This window comes from Struthio camelus, unplaced genomic scaffold (assembly GCF_040807025.1).
Source record: "Struthio camelus isolate bStrCam1 unplaced genomic scaffold, bStrCam1.hap1 HAP1_SCAFFOLD_55, whole genome shotgun sequence".
Taxonomy (NCBI): Eukaryota; Metazoa; Chordata; class Aves; order Struthioniformes; family Struthionidae; genus Struthio; species Struthio camelus.
This window is the reverse complement of record NW_027182752.1, coordinates 786,056-805,285: the sequence shown is the minus strand read 5'-3', so window position 1 is coordinate 805,285 and position 19,230 is coordinate 786,056. Positions and strand designations below refer to the sequence as shown.

Here is a 19,230-nt window from a genome sequence, read left to right as displayed (position 1 = left end):
AGGGGTCTCCTGGCCTGCTAGGAATGGTGGCTGCTATTCAGAATAACTTTGGGTGCCAGAAAGACACTGTCACAGTCGGAGTGAATGCTTTCTGTCCTCTGCCTCTACTCCAAGCAGGAAAGGAGCACCTCCGAGGGGCAGCTCACAGATGCATGGCTTAACTCTGTGGAAAAACCTAGTTCCCTCCTTTCAGTAGTCATGAGGGCCCTAAAGGGAACACCAATGCGGTCAGGGAAGTGCCAGGCTCCGTGTTTTCTCTGACAGCAACTTCCTTCCTGATTCTTCTGCACAAGAAAGAAGGAAAGAAACAGATGTTTTTTCTTGTAGGTTGCCTCGTTAGGAAAAGAGGAATGAGGGACCTGTGGTGCTCTGTGGAGGAAGGGGAATGGGACAATCGCACATTTCCAATGGAGTTTCTCCTGCTGGGAATGAGGAATGTCCCCTCACTCCAGACACTGCTCTTCCTCCTCCTGCTTATGATCTGCTTGGTAACAATGGTCGTGAACATCCTCATTGTTGTGCTGGTGGTGGCAGACCGGCACCTGCACACCCCCATGTACTTCTTCCTGGGCAACCTGTCCTCCTTGGAGACCTGCTACGGCTCCACCATCCTGCCCCGGCTGCTGGCCAGCTTCCTGACCGGCAACAGGACCATTTCTGCTCATGGCCGTATGGCTCAGCTCTATTTCTTAGTTTCCTTTGCAGTTAGTGAGTGTTACCTGCTGGCCATGATGTCCTACGATCGGTACTTGGCCATATGCCAGCCCCTGCTCTATGCAAGCCTCATGAGCTAGAAGGTCTCTCTACAGCTGGCAGCAGCCTCTTGGCTACTGGGAGTGCTTATCTCTACAGTAGTCACTTCTTTCTTATCCCACTTAAGGTTTTGTGGCCCCAATGTTATTGACCATTTCTTCTGTGATTTTACCCCTGTGCTGAAGCTTCTCTGCAGTGACACCAGGGTGATCACACTACTAGCTTCCATAATATCTATCCTGAATACAGTTTTCCCTTTCTTAGTCACACTGGCCTCCTACGTGTGCATCATAGCTGCCATCCTGAAGATCCCATCTAGCAAGGGCAAGCAGAAGGCCTTCTCCACCTGTTCCTCTCACCTCACTGTTGTCACTGTTTTCTATGCCACCATCATTGTCTACCTGATGCCCAGAACCCCCCAGCTGAGGCAGCTCAACAAAGTGTTCTCCTTTTTCTATACCATCCTCACACCCCTGGTCAATCCCCTCATCTACAGCCTGTGCAACAGGGAGGTCAGGGAGGCCCTGAGGAAAGGGCTCAGCAGAGCTTTGGCCAGCTCCATGAGCTCCAAGTACTGCTGTGCCAGGGTGGTAAAATCACCTCTGGTGCATATGTGAACTGCCAAGGAGACAGTGGGGGAAGGTGTGTGCTCACCACCAGGAACCCCTCAGGGAGTATGCGTTTTGTGAGGTTGATACGGAAAGGGAGGGAAGAGGTCATTAGAAAAACACAAATATTTCTCCAGGTCATCTAATAAAAGTCTGATGAAAAAGATGTGTGTATGTGTGTGTTTCTAGATGGCTAAGGGTACATGAAACAAATTCCACACCTAGAGCTATGACCCTTTAATAAGCTCCAATGGGGCAACCCTTGTCATGTCCAGCGATTTCACATCTTGGCTAATATCCCAGTTTACTGCCCCTATTATTTCCCAGCCCCTGAGCTTCCTTTCCCATCTCTGCAAGGACAAGTGGTCTTTTCTCCTTCCTTTTGACAAGATTAACTGACTCAGTGCTGAGCTGCCAGAAACTGTCTCAATAGCAATATCTATGCTGTCCTCTGTCCATCTGCTGCAGCATTTTGAATCACTCTTTGGAAGAGGGAAACAGAGTGGGAGAAATGAGCTGAGACTTAGGATTGTAGGATCATAGGAAACTTCAGGTGGGAAGGGACCTCAGTGGGTCTCAAGCCCAACCTCCAGGTCAAAGCTGGTGACCTATGAGGTCAGATCAGGTTACTCAGGGGTTTATCCAGCTGGGTCTTGAGAAGCTCCATGGATGGAGACTGCACAACTTGTCTCGGTTGCCTCTGTCTCTCAGCCCTCATTTTAGAAAGTTTCTCCCCATCTCCAGTCAGAACTTCTTTCGTTTCAGCTTATGCCTGTTGACTCTCATCCTCACACCGTGCACTGCTCAGAGGAGCCAGAGGTTACCCTCAGGTCCCCCTGAAACCCTCTCTTCCCCAGGCTGAACAAGGCCAGCTCCCTCAGCCTCCCCTCCCACGGCAAGGGCTCCAGCCCCTGAGCCCCTTGGGGGACCTCCCCTGAGCTTGCTCAAGTTTGTCAATGTTGTTCCTGTAGTGGGGGGCCCAACTCTGGGCACAGCATCTAAATGGAGGTCCAACGAGTGGTGAGCAAACGTGGATGTTCACTTCCCTTGAGCTACTGGCTGTACTCCTGGGCATACAGGCCAGGGTGCTCTCCCCCAGCCATCTGACCACCTTTACTGATGGCTCTCTGCCCTCTCTTGCTTTTCATCCAGACACAAAGCCAGGGGCTCCCCACCGACTCCCTCTGGGTGTCCTGTTGAACCACAGCACAAGTGACATCCCAGTTTCCAAAAGTTCAGCCTGAACTTCTCATAATGTATCTCATAATTGTTTTGTCTCTTTCTCCTTCTCTTGCTATTTCCTATTACCAAGAAACTCTCCATCACCTCTGAAACCACCCTTCAAGCACTCACAGGCTCCTACTGGAATGCCCTTAGCCTCCCCTTCACCAGGCTAAAGAAGGCCACATCCCTCAGCCCCTCCATACAGGCTTTGTGCTTCAGGACCCTACCCCCATCTTGGGAGACCTCCCCTGGACCTTCTCCAGGTCCTCCCCATTCCTCCAGCACTGGGCAGCCCACACGGGGACACACTCTTCCAGACGTGGCCACACCAGTGCTGAGTCAAGGGGGATGGGGACTGCCCTTGCCTGGGTGGCCATGGTCTTCCTGAAGCAGCCCCATATGCAGCTGGCCTCATTAGTGCAAGCATGCACTGCTGGCTCCTATGGCATCCCTTGTCATGTCCAGGCCCTTCTCCTCAGGGTCACTCCTCTGACGGTCAGCTCTCAGCCTGTCCTGATGCACAGCGTTTTACAGAATCACAGAATCACAGAATCGTTTAGGTTGGAAGGGACCTCTGGAGATCATCTCGTCCAACCTCCCTGCTCAAGCAGGGTCACCTAGAGCACATTGCCCAGGATCACATCCAGACGGCTTTTGAATATCTCCAGCGAAGGAGACTCCACTACCTCTCTGGGCAACCTGTTCCAATGCTCTGTCACTCTCACAGGGAAGAAGTTTTTCCTCAGGTTCAGATGGAGCTGCCTGTGGTTCAGTTTGTGCCCATTGCCTCTTGTCCTGTCGCTGGGCACCACGGAGAAGAGGCTGGCCTCATCCTCTTGACACTCCCCCTTCAGATACTTGTACACGTTGATGAGATCGCCTCTCAATCTTCTCTTCCCCAGGCTGAACAGGCCCAGCTCTTGCAGTCTTTCTTCATAGGAGAGGTGCTCCAGCCCTCTAATCCTCTTGGTAGCCCTCCGCTGGACTCTCTCCAGGAGTGCCATGTCTCTCTTGTACTGGGGAGCCCAGAACTGGACACAGTACTCCAGGTGAGGCCTCCCCAGGGCTGAGGAGAGGGGCAGGATCACCTCCCTCCACCTGCTGGCAACACTCTGCCTAATGCACCCCAGCATACCATGGGCCTTCTTGGCCACAAGGGCACACTGCTGCCTCATGTTTAACTTGTTGTCCACCAGCACTCCCAGGTCCTTCTCGGCAGAGCTACTTTCCAACAGGTCAACATTTCCTCCCCCATGCAGGACTAGCCGCGTTTCCTTGCACAACTTCATGAGGTTTATGTTGGACAAAACCCCAAGTTTCTCAAGGCCGCTCTGGACTCAGGCTCCTTTGTGTCAGCTCTTAATGTGCGTGTACAGATGGCTCGTCCTGTCTTGCTGTGCCTCTGACAGGATAACAGCATGAGGCATTGCGGGACACTGTGGATAATAAAAGGAGGTGCTAGTTTAACGGAGCTGCTGACAAAGGTAGAAATCACCACGGACACCATCTCAGAGAGGCCCAATGAATGTACAAAGGAAGTATAAGCAGGGCCAGTGGAGATTAGGAAATAGGTGTGTGCTGACTGCATGGGCGGGCATCAGGATGGTAAAAGAGAACACCTTGTCAGGTGGAAAAGAGGGCATAATGCAATAAAAGGTGAAGGAAAAGAAAAAAAAAATCAGTGCTCACTGCGGGTACCTGCAAAGCACTCCTGAATCTGAATGACACTAACCAGAGCAGGACAAGAAACATGCAGTTGATCTGCTCCTACTTCTGTCTGACACACTGCCATGGTCACAGGGAAGCTGCAGTTTTCTCCCTGTGGTCAACATGAGAAGACACAGGGTGGAAGAAAATGCAAAAGGATTCATGGTGGAAGGGGCCTCTGGAGGTCTTTAGCCCAATCTCCTTCCCACAGCAGGGTCAACTATCAGATCCTACCAGGTTGCTCAGGGCTTCGTTCATTTAGGACTTGAAAACCTCTGAGGATGGAGATGGCACAACCTCTCTGGGCAACCTGCCCCAGTGTTCCACTGTCTGCAGGGGTAAAACATTTTTGCTTATCCCCAGCCTGAACCTCTTGTTTCAGCTAATGCCCATTGGGCCTCCTCCTCCTCCTGTCGTGTACAACAATGAAGGGCCTGCCTCCATCTTCTTGACGACCTCCTGGTGGGTATGGGCAGGCTGTTCTTAGGTCTGCCCAAAGCCTCCTCTTCTCCAGGCTCAACAACTCCAGCACCCTCAGCCAGTGCAATCACCCCCATGCCACGTCTCTCTGCATGTGTCACACTCATTGGGCATCGTGTTGTAATGTGCAGGTGTTGTAGACTGTGAAGAGGGCCTGTTCTGGACAAGCAGTCCCTCATAATTAAACCTTGACCTGAAAACCTTCCAGGCCCAAGATTGATTTTTCTCCCTTAAATCCAATTTTAGCTGCACTTGTGTCAGCTTCGTACTGTTGCCTCTCATTGTCCTGCCAGGAATCTCTGTAAAGAGCCCTGGTTCTTTACTGGTGGGAAGCTTGAGTTGGGAAGCTGTGATGAGTTTCCTCCAAAAGTCTTCCCTTCTCCAGGCTGAACAAGGCCTGAACTCTCAGCCTCTCCTCCCAGGGCAAGTGCTCCAGCCCCCAAACACCTTGAGGTTCTGACACTGAACTCACTCCATGTCATCAACAGCGTTCTTCTCCAGGGGGGCCTGAATGGATGATGTATCTAGGTGGGTTCGGATAAGTGCTGAGTAGAGGGGCATCATCACTTCCGTCTTTCTCCTGGCTGTGCTCCTGTTCATGCAGCCCACAATGCTGTGGCCTCCGTTGCTGCCAGGGAACACTCTTGCCTCACATCAAGCTCGCTGCCCACAAAGACTGCCACGTCCTTTTCTGCAGAGCTGCTGCCCAGCCAGAACTCCCCAGCCTGTGTCACTGCAGGATGTTGGTCTATCGCAGGTGAAGATAGGGCATTTGTCCTTGTTGCATTTCACAGAGTTCCTGACAGCCCATTCTTCCCACCTGCCAAGCTCCCTCTGAAAGGCAGCCCTCAGGCACATGACTGTTCTGCCCCATTAGCTGTCATCTGCAACTGGGATAAGAGGTGTGTCCTCCAGGCCACTGATGAGCCTGTCAGACAGGTTGGGTTGCAGTGTAGACCCCTGCACCCTCCACTTGTCACTGGCTTCCAGGTAAAGCCTGACCCACTCACAAAAACCCTCTGAGCTCCATCATCCAACCACTTGGTTTTTCACCCATCTGAATGTCTAGCCAGCCTGCTGTAAGGCCTCCCTTGGATACAAGAATGTTGGGGGAGACAGTGCCAGAAGTCTGGCTAAAATCATGGTGAATGACATCTCCTACTCTTTCTTCTCCCACAAGTACAGGTCTTTTATCACAGAAGGCAATCACGTTGGTCTGGAATTATTTATGTTCAGTAAATCCGTGCTGACTATTTCCAGGCACCTTCGTGTACCCAGAAATGTGATCCAAGATGGATAGCTCCAGGACACACTCCTCACTCAAGTGAGGCTGAACGGCCTGCAGCTCCCCGGCTTGTCCTTGTGGCCTCTTTTGAAGATAGGCACAACATAATCCTTTTTCCTGCACTCAGCCCTCGGGCACTGTGGGTTGGTATTCTCGCCTGGAGTCCTGACTCTACTACGCACAACAGCCCAGGAGACTCTGCTGGTGAAGACTGAAGCCAAGACGACGTTCAGTTCCTCACACCTATCTCCATCTGCTGTTCCTAGATTCCCTGCCCCATGCAGCAGTGAGCCCACATTTTCCTTCTTTACTCTTTCACTGTTACTGAAGCAGCAGCAGCTCTCCTTCAGGCTCGTGACATCCCCTGCAGGGGTCGATGCTAGGGCAGCTTGGGCTTCCCTAACACCATCCCTTCTTCACTGGACAGTATTTCCAAATTCCTCCTTTGCAGCCTCTCCTTTCTTCCCCTGTCCTTGTGTTGCCTTGTGGCCCTGGAGCTCAGGCCTGAGCTCCCTGTTTAGCCAAGCCAGGGTCCAGAGATGCCTGCCAATTTTACAGACTGTCAGTATGGAGCTTTGTTGTGCTTTGTGGGTGCTGTCCAGGTAGGAAAGCTGAGGTGCGCTGAGGCACTTGCCCAGCAACCCCTCCAAAAGGACATGGCTTTCCTATAGGTCCCATGCTGCTTCCGCAGGAGACATATGGCTGTCTGGGTTGCCCCAGGAACCTGACCTGGACTGCAGGCCTACTTTTGTCATTAAATCAAGCACCTGCACTGCACTACATCAGCTGTTTGCAGTCTAGGGATCTGCTTGTGTCTCAGCTTAAGAATGAGTGGAGCTCTAGTCGTAGTAGGCATCTAGTGTCCTTTCATATGGCCTGGGAAATTCCTCAGCTGGCCCCCACCTGGGGTTCTAGAAGGATGTAGGTCTCATAGTTGCTCCATCAGAGCCAGCAGACACTGGCACATGCCTTGCACCACCTCTGTCTCTTCAAATGTCACCAGGTGTTTGTGTGTGAGCAACTGACTCCCACCCTCCATCTCTAGTGGTTACAATGGCAGCGTAGACAAGGGGCTTACCTGCAGGCAGCCATGTTGTGCACACTTCAGCTTGGGCAAGGGGAATCCCACCTCCTGTGTGTTTCTGGAGTTCATGGGAGAGAGCTGAATCCAACCCCATCCCAGGGATTTCTAAAACCGTCATGCCATGCCCAGATTGACTCATCGGAATCAATACCTGAACCATGCGAAAATGACCTCCCTCCTTGTCCTTGACTAGGTGTTCTGCCTATTTAAGAGATGGGAATCAGGTCTTCCAGAGTGGGACAGGTCCACCTCTTGCAAATAACCACCCTCTGATGAGACAAAATGCAATGCAGGAATCAGTGTTTACAAACTTCAGTGTTCAGAAAGGGACCATAGGTGATAGGATTTCAGTAGACTGCAGTGAACATTTCCCAGGAAGAGGGTGCACAAGCGACAGAGCAATTCATGCCTTAAGCTGGACCTCTGCTCCTGAGCGGGGCCAGGCTCCGGGGACCGAGGGAGCTGCTGGCAACCAGGCAGCATGGCCGAGAGACAGCTCTGGGCAGCAGCAGCTCCTCTGCCAAGAGCAGCGGGGCTCCGGGCACTGCCTGCTGCTGCTGCTGACAGGAGATGAGGCGAGAGGGAGAGAAGTGAGAGGCAGTGTGGAGTGGGAGGAGCGAGGAGAGCTCCTTGCGGGGGAAATCTGCACAGCCCTTTGCATGCTAAGTCTCTGGCTGCAGGGTAACTGCAGGGTAACTTGGATTCCCAAACCTTCACTCTTGGAGATCGCTAGGTCTGTGAGAAACTTCAGCAAACCCCTTCAACCCCACCTCAGCCTGCAGGCAGCCCCAGCAGCACCTTTATTGCTTCATAAGGGTTTTTATGACCTGCTCCTTGGGACCTGTGAGCACAGAGATACCCCTGCCCAGTGCCCTGTCCTGGCAGGTTTCTGTAGGGCAGAACTGAGTGTGCAGAGGGTGGGATGGGGTCTGTGAAAACCAGCAGGGAAAAGACATTGGGAGAGAGCAAGAGCTCCCAGCAGAGAGAGCGCCAGGCAGCAGAGACGGGCTGGGAATGAGAGAGAACTGCTAACAGAAACATCACAGGAGGATGGGTTTGGGCAAGTGTTGATCAGTCCCTGCAAGGCAGACAGCTTTCTCTGAGCCAGCCCCGCATGTCTTCTCTCCCACCCAGCAGAGCCTCTGCCCTCACAGCCGTGGAGTCCAGGGCATGAGCCACCCGCTCTGCAGCCAGACCTGCAGCAGAGGAGAGGGGCATCTCTCCTGCCACGGGCCCCGTTTTGTGCTGCCCGACAAAGGGGCTGAGTGACTGCCCTGCAATGTCACCACCCAGCTGGGGAAGGTGAAGGCTTTCCCGACTGCCCATCTGTCCCTCTCTCCTTGCCTCCCGTGGCAGCAGGAGTGTAGTGTTGCTCCTTGTTTCCCCTCCTCTCCGTGCTGCCCTTGTTCTTCTCTCGGGTTCCCTGGGGTTGGTGGGTTTTCAGCTGCAGCTCAGACCCCTGCCCTGCGAGTTGTGCCACAGAGGTCTCTGCTTGGGAGTGAGGTGTCTGCAGCCCCCTTCTGACCCGTGCAGGTCCAGGAAATGCAGTGGGTGGGGAGGGGAGTGGAGCTGACTGTCCTGTAAGGAGAGCCCATCTGCAGTCCTAACAGTCCTTGGACCATTTCCCTGTGGTGTCCTGGCAGGCTTGGGGCTGCCCTCCAGAAGGGCACCGCTGCCTCATACCACCATCTCTGTGATGTGTGAGGGAGCTGTGAAGAATCTTCAGAGATGCTGGGCGTATGGAGATGGTGTTGGGAAGCTGTATGTGGGCAGCTGAAAAGAGCCGTGTGTGTGCTTGGCTAGAAAGGGGAGTGTGGAGACGTCGCTCTGGTGCCCTGAGGAAGGGAGAGAAGGTTGGAGACCCACACTTGGGACCTGGGCTCGTCTGCTCTCAGCAGGGGCTAGATTCTTTTTTGGGCAACAGATGAGAGTGACCATCCTGCAGCTCAAAGAGCTGCAAACACAGGACAGCTGAGAACAAGACTAATAGACAGACAAGCTGTCCTCCCTCTGCACCCGGGGACAGGGAATTGGTCTTTCTCAGGAGTCACAGCAGAAACGCTGAGACTTCCTGCCTTTTGAGGAAGACTGCCCAGGGGGCACAGGGGCATCTCACAGAAAATAAACATTAGGAAGAAATCCCTAAAGCTCTGTTCCTCAACCCTCATTCTTCAGAACAGGTGGTGAAGATGCTGAAATATTCCTTCCACCTGCCCAGTGGCTTTCACCTGACAGACCTTGTGACTGTCAGAGCTAGTCACCCCCACTCCCATGTCCCCACTGCCCTACAGCAGGATGGACAGACTGCCCTGGAGCCCATGGGCAGAGGCCTCTGCTCCTCACAGCACACTCCGCCAGTGCACAGGGGAGCTCAAGCAAGGCAGCTGCACACACATGCTCTCCGTGAAGAGAGAGGCAGTACGGGGGGTTGGATGAGAACTGGAACATTTCAGGGTTTCTTGAAAAGCATCTCCTAACTTCTCCATGTCTTTTCTTCTTTGGACAGTCCCACATGCCTGGAGGGAGCAACATGTCCAACAGCAGCTCCGTCACTGAATTCCTCCTGGCATTCGCAGAAACCCGGCAGCTGCAGCTCTTGCACTTCTTGCTCTTCCTGGGCATCTACCTGGCTGCCCTCCTGGCCAACGGCCTCATCATCACCGCCATAGCCTGCCACCACCGCCTCCACACCCCCATGGACTTCTTCCTCTTTAATCTCTCCCTCCTCAACCTGGCCTCCATCTCCACCACTGTCCCCACATCCATGGCCAATTCCCTCACGGACACCACGACCATCTCCTACTCGGGATGCGCTGCCCAGGTCTTCCTGGTTTCCTTCTTGTTTGGAGGAGAGATTTCTCTTCTCACTGTCATGGCCTATGACCGCTACGTTGCCATCTGCAGACCCCTGCACTACGGGACCCTCCTGGGTGGCAGCAGAGCTTGTGTCCAAATGGCAGCAGCTGCCTGGGGCAGCGGCTTTCTCAATGCTCTCCTGCACACTGCCAACACATTTTCCATACCTCTCTGCCAAAGCAATGCTGTGGGGCAGTTCTTCTGTGAGATCCCCCAGATCCTCAAGCTCTCCTGCTCACAATCCTGCCTCCGGGAAGTTGGGGTTGTTGTGGTTAGTGTTGGTTTATTTTTTGCATGTTTCATGTTCATTGTGCTGTCCTACGTACAGATCTTCACAGTTGTGCTGAGGATCCCCTCCGAGCAGGGCCGGCACAAAGCCTTCTCCATGTGCCTCCCTCACCTGGCCGTGGACTCCTTGTTTATCAGCAGTGCAATATTTGCCTACCTGAAGCCCTCCTCCCTCTCCTCCCCATCCCTGGATCTGGTGGTGGCTGTTTTGTACGCAGTGGTGCATCCAGCACTGAACCCCCTCATCTACAGCCTGAGGAACAAGGAGCTCCGAGATGCCCTGAGGAAAGTGATTGCATGGGCATTTTTCAGCAGTGCTAAAATTGCCTTTGCTCTCAACAACTGAATCCCAAACTGTCCCAAACCAGGACTCAGTTTTGTTTTTTTATTTTATTTTTATTATTACTATTGTTACTGTTATGATGATGATGATGAAATTTATTTGTTATCATTTTGCTACATAAATGCTTGCAGTTCACCCCGGTTTTAATGCCATGTCTCACCTGGTGGCCACGCAAAACTGTCTAACGCCAGGTCAGAGCTGGCTCCCTCACAGTATCTTGGTAATAAAGGCAGTTCTAGCCAGTGCCATGTCTGAAGGCTGGGTGCTTCTTCCAGAGCTGGTGTCAAATATAGGCCCAAGGAGAGCAGCCCACAAGGGCCTGCTGGGCAGCCTTGTCCATGGGGTCAGGAACAAAAAGCTCATCATCCTGTTATGATCTCTTAGACACCAAGGCATTTAGGATTGAGGAGTCCCCCCTCAGTGTCCAGTGACAGGGGAGATGAGGGATTGTCACTGTTGTACATAGCCGGGGCTGTCGCACATGTTCAGGCACAGTGTCAGATGTCCCTCCTTCTGGAGGGGAAGCTGGAGGTGCCAGGAGAGCACAGGGGCTCTCCTGGGACAGCGTGTGCCTGGGGTGGGCAGCGAGAGGAGCCTCACAAAATGAGAAGTCCCCCAAGGTGGAGTCCCTTAAAGGGAAAGCACGAAACGCAGGTATCCACAGGCACAGGAGGACTCTGCAGTCCCAGGAGAGGCAGTGGGGACCCAGCTGGCACGGGGCACGGGGCACGGGGCACGGGGCACGGGAGAGTGATTCATGTCATCGTTAATGAAATACCATGTGTTGGATCTCTGGAGGGATTAGAGGCCATGGATCCCCATTCGGTTGGGTCTGCTTCCCACCTGCACCAGCATGGCCAGTGCAGAGTCACCCCCGTGGCCCTGTGGCCCCACCGTCTGCTCGCTCTCCAGAGCAGCACTGCCAGCTCGAGACCCTGCGGGAGAGCAGGGGAAGGGGTGCAGGAACAGTTATTGAGGTCAGAGGAGGGATGAGGAGACATCAGAAGGAAGTGGAGCTGGGCTTGAAATGGTCTTGGAGAGAAAAATGCTGACATTTTATCCAAGACAATGGTCACACTGTGGCTACACTAAAGTGTGTTCACGTTGCAGAGCCAGAAGTCCTTGGTGTTCTGGCTTCCCGTATGGCCTGGGAAGTGGCTGAAGAAGGAATAACTCTCCCCACCTTCCCTGGTCATAGTGTCATCATCACTTTTGACAGGTGGCACCAAAAGGAAGGCTGGGACCCTGTGCCAGCACTTGTCTTGAAGGAAGCAGGACCCAGCAGCCAGATCAGTTTGCTGCTGTCCCTCAGGCCCTATCTCCAGCACACAGTCTTGAGACAATCTCCCCCAGGCCGCGTGCTAGCCTTTACCCCAAAAGTCACCTCCAGACAGGGCTCTGCACCCAGCTGGAGGACTGGGCATCCAGCTGTGAGCCCTAGGAGAATGAGCCCCCTGCTGGGTCCTCTACAGGGCTAGCAGGGAGTATGCAGAGGAGGTCCTGGGAGCGTCTACTGGGCCTGTAGACCATCCTCATGCCCATGGAGACTCTCAAGCAGGGTCCCTCAGTGCAAAGATCCAGCCCAATTTGTTGTTGTGTGAACAGAGAGGAGAAACTGCCCCAGGAAACTCCTCACAGACCCCTTTCAGCATTGCCTTTCCCCACAGTCGTGGTGAGGAGTGACCTTTGCATGTGACCAGCTCCATCTCCCTGCTGGGCTCAGCCCCTGTATGGTGGGATGGCCAGTCCTGCCTGGCCTCTCTCCAGACCCAGACCCCAGCAGACCCTGGAGCATGGCTGTTTGCTTTCCTCAAGGTGGGCTGGGCAGGGGCTGGGGATGGGGGGGAGGTTGCAAAGCAGGAGGGCCGTGGAGGCCACGGCACCGAGGGCTGTTGGGGGGCCATGCTGGGGGGACGTCTCCTCACTCCTGAAGGCAGCCTATGCTGTGCGGTGCCTGCACAACGGTGCCATGGGGCCGCATGCCGGGCAGCAGGGCGGAGGCAGAGCAGGGGTGGGACGCAGACAGGAGCCACGAGACTGCTGGAATGTGACAAATGTCCGCAGCCCCCAGCGAGACAGGGCTGTGCTGTGTGGTGGCTCCAGGGAGGCCAAGGGGCACCGTGGTGGGAGGAGCAGGGTGGAGAGCAGCAGGCACAGGGCTCCCAGCAGCCCCTCTGCAGCTGAGAGGGAAGGAAGGAGGGAAGGAGGGAGAGAAGGAGGGGGAGAGGGAGGGAGGGAAGAGAGAGAGAGAAAAGGAGAGAGGGAAGGAAGGAGGGAGGGAAGGGAGGAGGGGGAAGGAAGGAAAGAAGGGGAGGGAAGGAAGGACGGAAAGGGAAGGAAGGCGGGAGGGAAGGAAGGCGGGAGGGAAGGCAGAAGGGGGAGGGAAGGAAGGAGAGGCAGAGGGAAGGAAGGAGGGGGAAGGAAGAAAGAAGGGGAGGGAAGGAAGGATGGAAAGGGAAGGCAGGAGGAGGGAGGCAGCAGCTCAGGGAGGGCGGGAGGGGAGGCCCAGCAGAGGCCAGGGCAGCCCTGGGGGCCCAAGGGCCGCTGTTGCTAGGCAGCACCGGGGGCGGGGGGCAGGAGGAGGCCACGTGACCTGCAGCTGGTGCCGTTGCCAGGCAACGCCGGGTGGGGCTGCAGCAACCCTGGGGGAGGGATCCCGGCCCTGAGGTGGGGGGGTGAGGGGGGCAGGTGGGGGGGGCAGCGTGTGGGGCTGGGAGAGGTGGGGAGCCAGGCCCTCCGCGGCCCCCGGCCCCGCTGCCCCGGCCGTCATGGGGCTGGGGGCCGCCGGGTCCATGGCCGCCCCCTGCGCCCGGCAGCCTCTGCTGCCTCCTCTGCGCCGCCACTGCTGAAAAAGCCCCCAACGTTTCCAGAGGTCGCGGTCACTCTGGAGCGGAACGATGGCGCACGCTGCTCACGTTAACGCCACCAGGCACCTCTGAGGCTGCTCTTTTGCAGCGCCCGGTTTCTGTGACCCTGCAACATGTCCTGCCCTTCTTCCCCAGCCAGAAGAAGAGCTGATGGCACTAGCGTCTTTTCTGGCGTGTCTCTCCTGATCCGTTCCCTGCTGTTGCGTGTTGGACCTGGTGACCTGGCACCTGCCCGAGACCCGGCCAAGGGAACCGCCCAGCTCCCAGCGGGGGCACAACCGGGAGCGGGTTTCGCTGGGTCTGCTTCTCGAGCAGCAATCGGGCAGTCGGAGGCCCGGGGAAGCACGACCCGGAGACCCTCCAGCTGGCTCTGGCCAAGAGTTGCCTCAGGAAGGGAAGAAGAAATACGCCCGCTGGGTTTCTCCAGTGGGTTTTGGCGCGGCGGATAGGGCTCGCTTGCCTCCATCTTTGCGACAGCGCCCTGGAAAGGCGAGCAGAGGACCTGCGGTTGGCCCAGCACCAGAGGGAGGGCAGAGCCAGAGCCTCCGCGTCCTCCCAGCCAGTGTCCTCTCCTTCAAACCCCTTCAGCTGTCTGCCAGAGCAGTCACCTGTGCGATTCCCCGAACAGTTGCCCAGTTTTGCCTGGCTGTAAGGACAACCTGTCTTTGAGGTGCCTCTGTTGTTGTACGTAGCCGGCTGCAGTTGTGAAACATTTCTGCGGAAAAGGGACGTGAAGCGGCAAGCGGCACAAGGGAGGGAGCAGGAGCAGGGCTCTCCCCTGCCAGGGTGGGCGCCCGTCTCTCGTCTCTGGTCCCACCCTCTGTAGGCGTGCTCCGAGCACACACCGGGAGGGTATGGAGAGCTGACGGGTCCCCAGCTGGTGCGGCAGGGATGGGTGAGTCTGGCTTGAGTTCAGGGTTCAAGCAAGTCCTTCGCTGTTGAATGGGACCTTTGCGCTTGGCAGGTGGCAGTGAGCTGGCATCTGGCCGCCTAAAAAGCTACGCGCTGAGTGCTGTGCTGCTCCCTTGGCTGTAGCTGCTGCCGAATTGGCCAGGCCAATTGCCCCCTGCCCTGAGGAGCAGGAACGAGGGGCCTTCAGAGTGTCCTGCCTCCAGTCCTGCCCCCAGGGTCCCTCCCAGTCCCCTTTCCTTGGCAGAGGGTCTGATGTGAGTCTCTGCTGCCTACAGGAGGGCTCCAGGCTCGGCAGCATTTCCAGGTGACTTCATGGTTGTGTTCTTCAAGCAAGCAGCCCTCTCTGGGCAGGGCCGAGGGAGTGACTGCAAGCAAAGCCTCATGCTCCCCAGCACAAGATGGACGCAGCTTCTCAGCTTTGCCAGGAGAGGATGGAGAAGAGTTCCTCGGGCCAGGAGCAGCGCCATGAAAGCTGCATGTTCGCGCGGCAGTTCCTTGCTGGCCTGAGGCAGAGGCAAGCGCACGTTGGGAGGAGGGCAACCAGGGCCAGGAGCTGGAAGCTGCACCCCAAGCCAGAGGGGGCGTCCCAAAAATCAGCATTCTTCCTGCTGCCAGAGCTGAGGAGGGCAACCACTTTGTCCTCGGTCAGGGAAGTAGAAGAGCTGAAGGCCTGCTCCAACTCTGGAGTCTAAGCGAAAGGCAAAAGCTGTCGCAGCAAGGGAGGACACCGCGTTTATGCTGCTGTGGCTCCGTCAGGCTCAACCAGACTAAGGAGAATTCACACAAGCCCTTTATTCGGCACATGTCAGGAGGCAGTGCCTGCAGCAGAGGGGCAATGACGACCTGCCGCACACTCGCTCGCTCACGCAGGGGAAGCTGCTGGGCATGACGCAGGCTCTGCAGCACTCTCTGGGGTCGCCATGGGCTGAGCAGCCTGGGAGGGGAACTGCTGCTCTGGCTCTGCTCAAAGAGAGCTGTCTCACGGAGCAGGGCGCCACCTTCTCCACGCTCTCCGGAGCCGGTAGCACAGTGCTCCAAGGGTGAACCCTGATGGTGCCTTTTCCGCTGGAGCTCTCAGGAGCAGGATGGTCTGGCTTGCCAGAGACTGGATGCTGAGGCTGGTGTCACTCGGCATGCTTTGAAGGGCTGCAATACAAAGGAAGAGAGAAGAGATGAAAGCCCCGGGTGTGCGGAGACCCCAGGCATGGCCTCCGGACAGGGCCAAGCCCAACCAGCCCTTCCCATCGCCCGCAGGCAGCAGGGAGGCCTAAGAGATCAGCTGGCGAAAGATGCAGTTGAGAAATGCCCCAAGCGCCCCGGCAATACTCGCCCCCTCCCGGTGCCCAGCAGGGGATCAGTGCTCGCTCCCCAGGCTCTGCCCTCCTCCGTGCCGCAGCTAGCACCACGCTGCCCCCACTCACCCTGGCAGATGTCCTGCAGCTTCTCCTCGCTCGGGTCGCTCATGTGCCGTCCGACGAGCCCTAGGTGTACACAGCCCATGGCAAAGCCCGCTGTCAGCACGCAGCCCCTGGGCACGCAGGCCCTGCCTGAGGCAGGCAGGGCTCCGGCAGCCCCAGGGCAGGTTCTTGCTGCCAGCGCAGCAGCCGGGACTGGGGCCAAGCTGCCCTGGGACAGAGAGGGGCCCCACAGGGGCTGGGACTCACCGAGGAACCTGACGGCCGCCTCCTGCAAGGCCTCCTGTGGGCTCTCCAAGTAGGGCAGGCTCTGCCGCAGGTACTCCTCCGCTCTGCTCCTGTTCCTCTCCAGCTGGGCAGAGGGCGAGGGCGAGGGCTTGGGGCAGACCTTCCCCACGCAGCCAGGCCAGGCCCTCCTGCCAGGGCCGCCTCCCCTCCCTTCCCATGCCAGGACGTTCATGGCTCCCAGTCAGGAGCCGTATGGCACCGAGGTCTGGAGGAAGCAGAGGGCAGAGCTCTCCCCAGGCCGGCTGAGGTGCCCTAGTGCTCACCAGGCCTGGCTGGGCCAAGGGCTCTTTCCGCATGCTGGGGGCAGTGTGGGGACAGGGCCCTGGAGAAGAGCCCACCGGGGCAGGGTGCTGGAGGAAGGGGAGCGCATGTGCAGCTCCAGAGCCCGCAGCAATGGGTGTGGGTGTGGACAAGGGGGCAGGCCTTCTGCGGGCCAGACCTTGGGGGCTTGGGGCTGTCCTTACCAGGCACTCGCCAATCTGCCACGTCTGAGCTGTCTCGAGCAGGTGCCTGAGCTGCTTCCACTTCAGGAGCTTAGCAGCAGCGAGGAGAGCTTCCCGAGCGGCCTGCAGAGCAGCAGAGAGTGGGAGATGCCACTGCAGCGCAGGCAGGAGATCCTGCATGCCCCGCACCTGGGCAAGGCTCAGAGCCTTTCCCAGGCTGTGATGGGAAGCTGCATGTGGGGAGCGAGTTGGGCTTTGATGCCCTGGGCAGAGATGGGGGCAACCACCATCTCGGGGCAGCAGAAGAGAGCTCGCCAAGAGCCTGGCCCAGGATGCCTGCAAGGACAGCTGGGAAGCCCCGAGGGACGCTAGTGCTGGGGCCTTGCTGGGCAAACCAGGCCAACAGGAAAAGCACTCCTGGCCCCACACGAGCAACCACTGTGGCCACACACCTGCGCCACGCTTGAGATCTCCTCGTGCGTGTGGAGAAGCAGTGGGAGCAGGCTGCTGTGCACGTGCTTCCGGATCTGCCGTTTCTGGGGGCCCACCACAGTTGCCAGCACGTGCCCAAAGAGCTGGATGGCGAGCTCTCGCACACGGGTAGACTCCTGGAGGGAAGGAAGATGGGAGGACCTCAGCAAGGGCTGCTGCAAGGCTGTGGTGAGCAAGGGGGTCAGTGGGGCTGCTGTGGAGATGACTGCTGCTGACGCAGCCTCTGCACGGAGGAGCTGTGGGCCAGATCTGCCACCAGCACAGAATGGCCCCAGCCCCAAGACGCGCAACACAGTGGCTTTCTCTAACACGTGGCAGCCAGGGAGAGCCAAGCCGTGGAGGTGTCTGTGCCTGGAAGGGCTGCTCTGGCCCTGGCCACACTCCCACCAGTCACCTCCTGGCTGACTCGCAGAGGAGCTCCCTGGGTAGATGTGCCAAGGAGGAGATGGGGGCCGGCCGTCGGCAGCAGCTCCTGGGCACATCCCACCTGCTGACGGTCCCCAAAATGCGCTGCCCTGGTGTGAACCCCCTGCCTGGGCCATGCACCTCTGCCCCACAGCCACGGCAGCAGAGCCCCCGCCTTTCCCACCAGCCTTACGTCATCAAAGAGTGGCCGGAGCTCCTCAGCAAGCTGCAGGGCGATGGGGTTGGCCTTCTTGCTGTCCAGGAGATGGAGCACGTGGCTGAGGATGGTGAGGGCCTTGGCACGGAAGGTGCTGTCAGCACCCGGCAGGTGCTCCAGGAGTGCGGGCAGCAGGCCTTGCAGACTTCTTGCCTACATGAAACAGAGAAGGCCCTTTGGGTGAAGCAAGGAGTGACTGCATTGGCACAAATGCTCTGGCTGTAGCAGCGACAGGACGGTGGGGGAGCTGGCAGCAGCTTCCCGAGCTCTCGATTCCTCCGCTGCCTTTCCCTCCGCTGCCTTACCCGCCACCTCCAGCCCCAGGCCACTGGCCTGACTTTGCCCGGCTGCCCCCTGCTCACTGTGTGGCGTCTCTCAGACAGCGTGACGAGGCCTGTGATGGCCATGTCGCGCATGGCCAAGCTCTGGTTCTGCAGATGCAATTGCAGGAAGCCCAGCACATCCTCATCAATCTCCTGCTCAAAGTCGGTGCAGTTCAGCAGCTGAAAGACAGCCGGCTGCAGAGTGAGCGACCGGCAGAGGCAGCAGGACTCCCCGCGTCCTCTGAACCATCTGCAGCCTGTCTGTCTTGGGCCTTTGTGAAGCGCTGGAAGGTAGAGAGCTGGCACCAAGGGTGCATGAGCTGCGAGTGGTTGTGAGCATCAGCCCGGCAGAAATGGCCTCTTGGCGGGAAGGAGGCCAGGCTGGGGTGACTGAGGGGAGTGCAGCTGCTGCGGGAGAGGAGCCCAGCTCCACCGACCAGCCACCCGCCCCTCTGCCCACGTGCCAGAGAGCCCAGTGTTTGCAGGCACTGCCCAGAGGCACCGCTCGCCACCAGGCCCACCTCAATGAAGACAGCCATGGCGGCGATCTCACGGTGTTTGTCTCCGCAGCTGAGTACCCTGACCACGTGGTCAAACATCCAGGCGCACTCATCGGCCGCGTTCATCCACAGCTCCCTGGTCGGGGAGGGGAGAAGGCACTGTGGGCACGGAGCTGGGCAGGCAAACCTCTTTGGGTGTGCGCCGCCACCCCGAGCCATCATCCTGCAGGCCAGGTCCTGCAGGGCAAGGTCGTGGGTGTACTCAGCCCCAGCAGCCGGTGGCGCTGGCTCAAGGAGCGGCGGTGGCCTTTCGCCACCACACCTTGTGAGGAGAAACCTGGCGTCTCACCCACTCAGGCTTATTTTGGTGAGAGAGCGGAAAAGCGCCCTTCCTACACCAAAGCTGTGGCCTTCGGGCACTCTGTCTCCAGGGCAGAAATGCTGGGGCAGACGAGGATGAAGAAGGCTCTCACCTAGTCAGCAACGTGACTCCTGTGTGGTAGGTCTCCTTGCTCATAAGCATGTCCCAGCCACCCTGCCTCTCGATGGAGTCAGCCAGATGGGCATAGTCAGCATGGCAGAGCAGAGCTTTCATGGCCTGCACCGCGCTCCTGTGTGTAGAGCAAAGGCGGGTCGCACACGGAGGCCAAGCCCGGGCTCTGCGCGCATGGGAGAGACTGGGGAAGAGGGACGGAGCACCTGACGGGGCTGCCTGGAGGACACTTGTTCTCCTGGCCACA

The 19,230-nt window shown here is 57.4% G+C and overlaps 2 protein-coding genes across 2 annotated transcripts; both read left to right on the top strand.

Annotated features, from left to right (window-relative positions):
* The first annotated feature begins 350 nt into the window (after positions 1–350).
* On the top strand, positions 351–1,370 carry LOC138065549 (olfactory receptor 6B1-like). Its single transcript, XM_068929580.1, is given in 1 exon segment — positions 351–1,370. A coding segment is annotated over 1 exon segment (1,020 nt).
* An 8,301-nt stretch (positions 1,371–9,671) lies between these two features.
* LOC138065550 (olfactory receptor 14C36-like) lies at positions 9,672–10,577 on the top strand (the record flags this gene model as incomplete). Its single annotated transcript, XM_068929581.1, has 1 exon — positions 9,672–10,577. A coding segment is annotated over exon 1 (906 nt), but the record flags the coding sequence as incomplete, so codon positions are not given.
* Between the last annotated feature and the right edge of the window lie 8,653 nt (positions 10,578–19,230).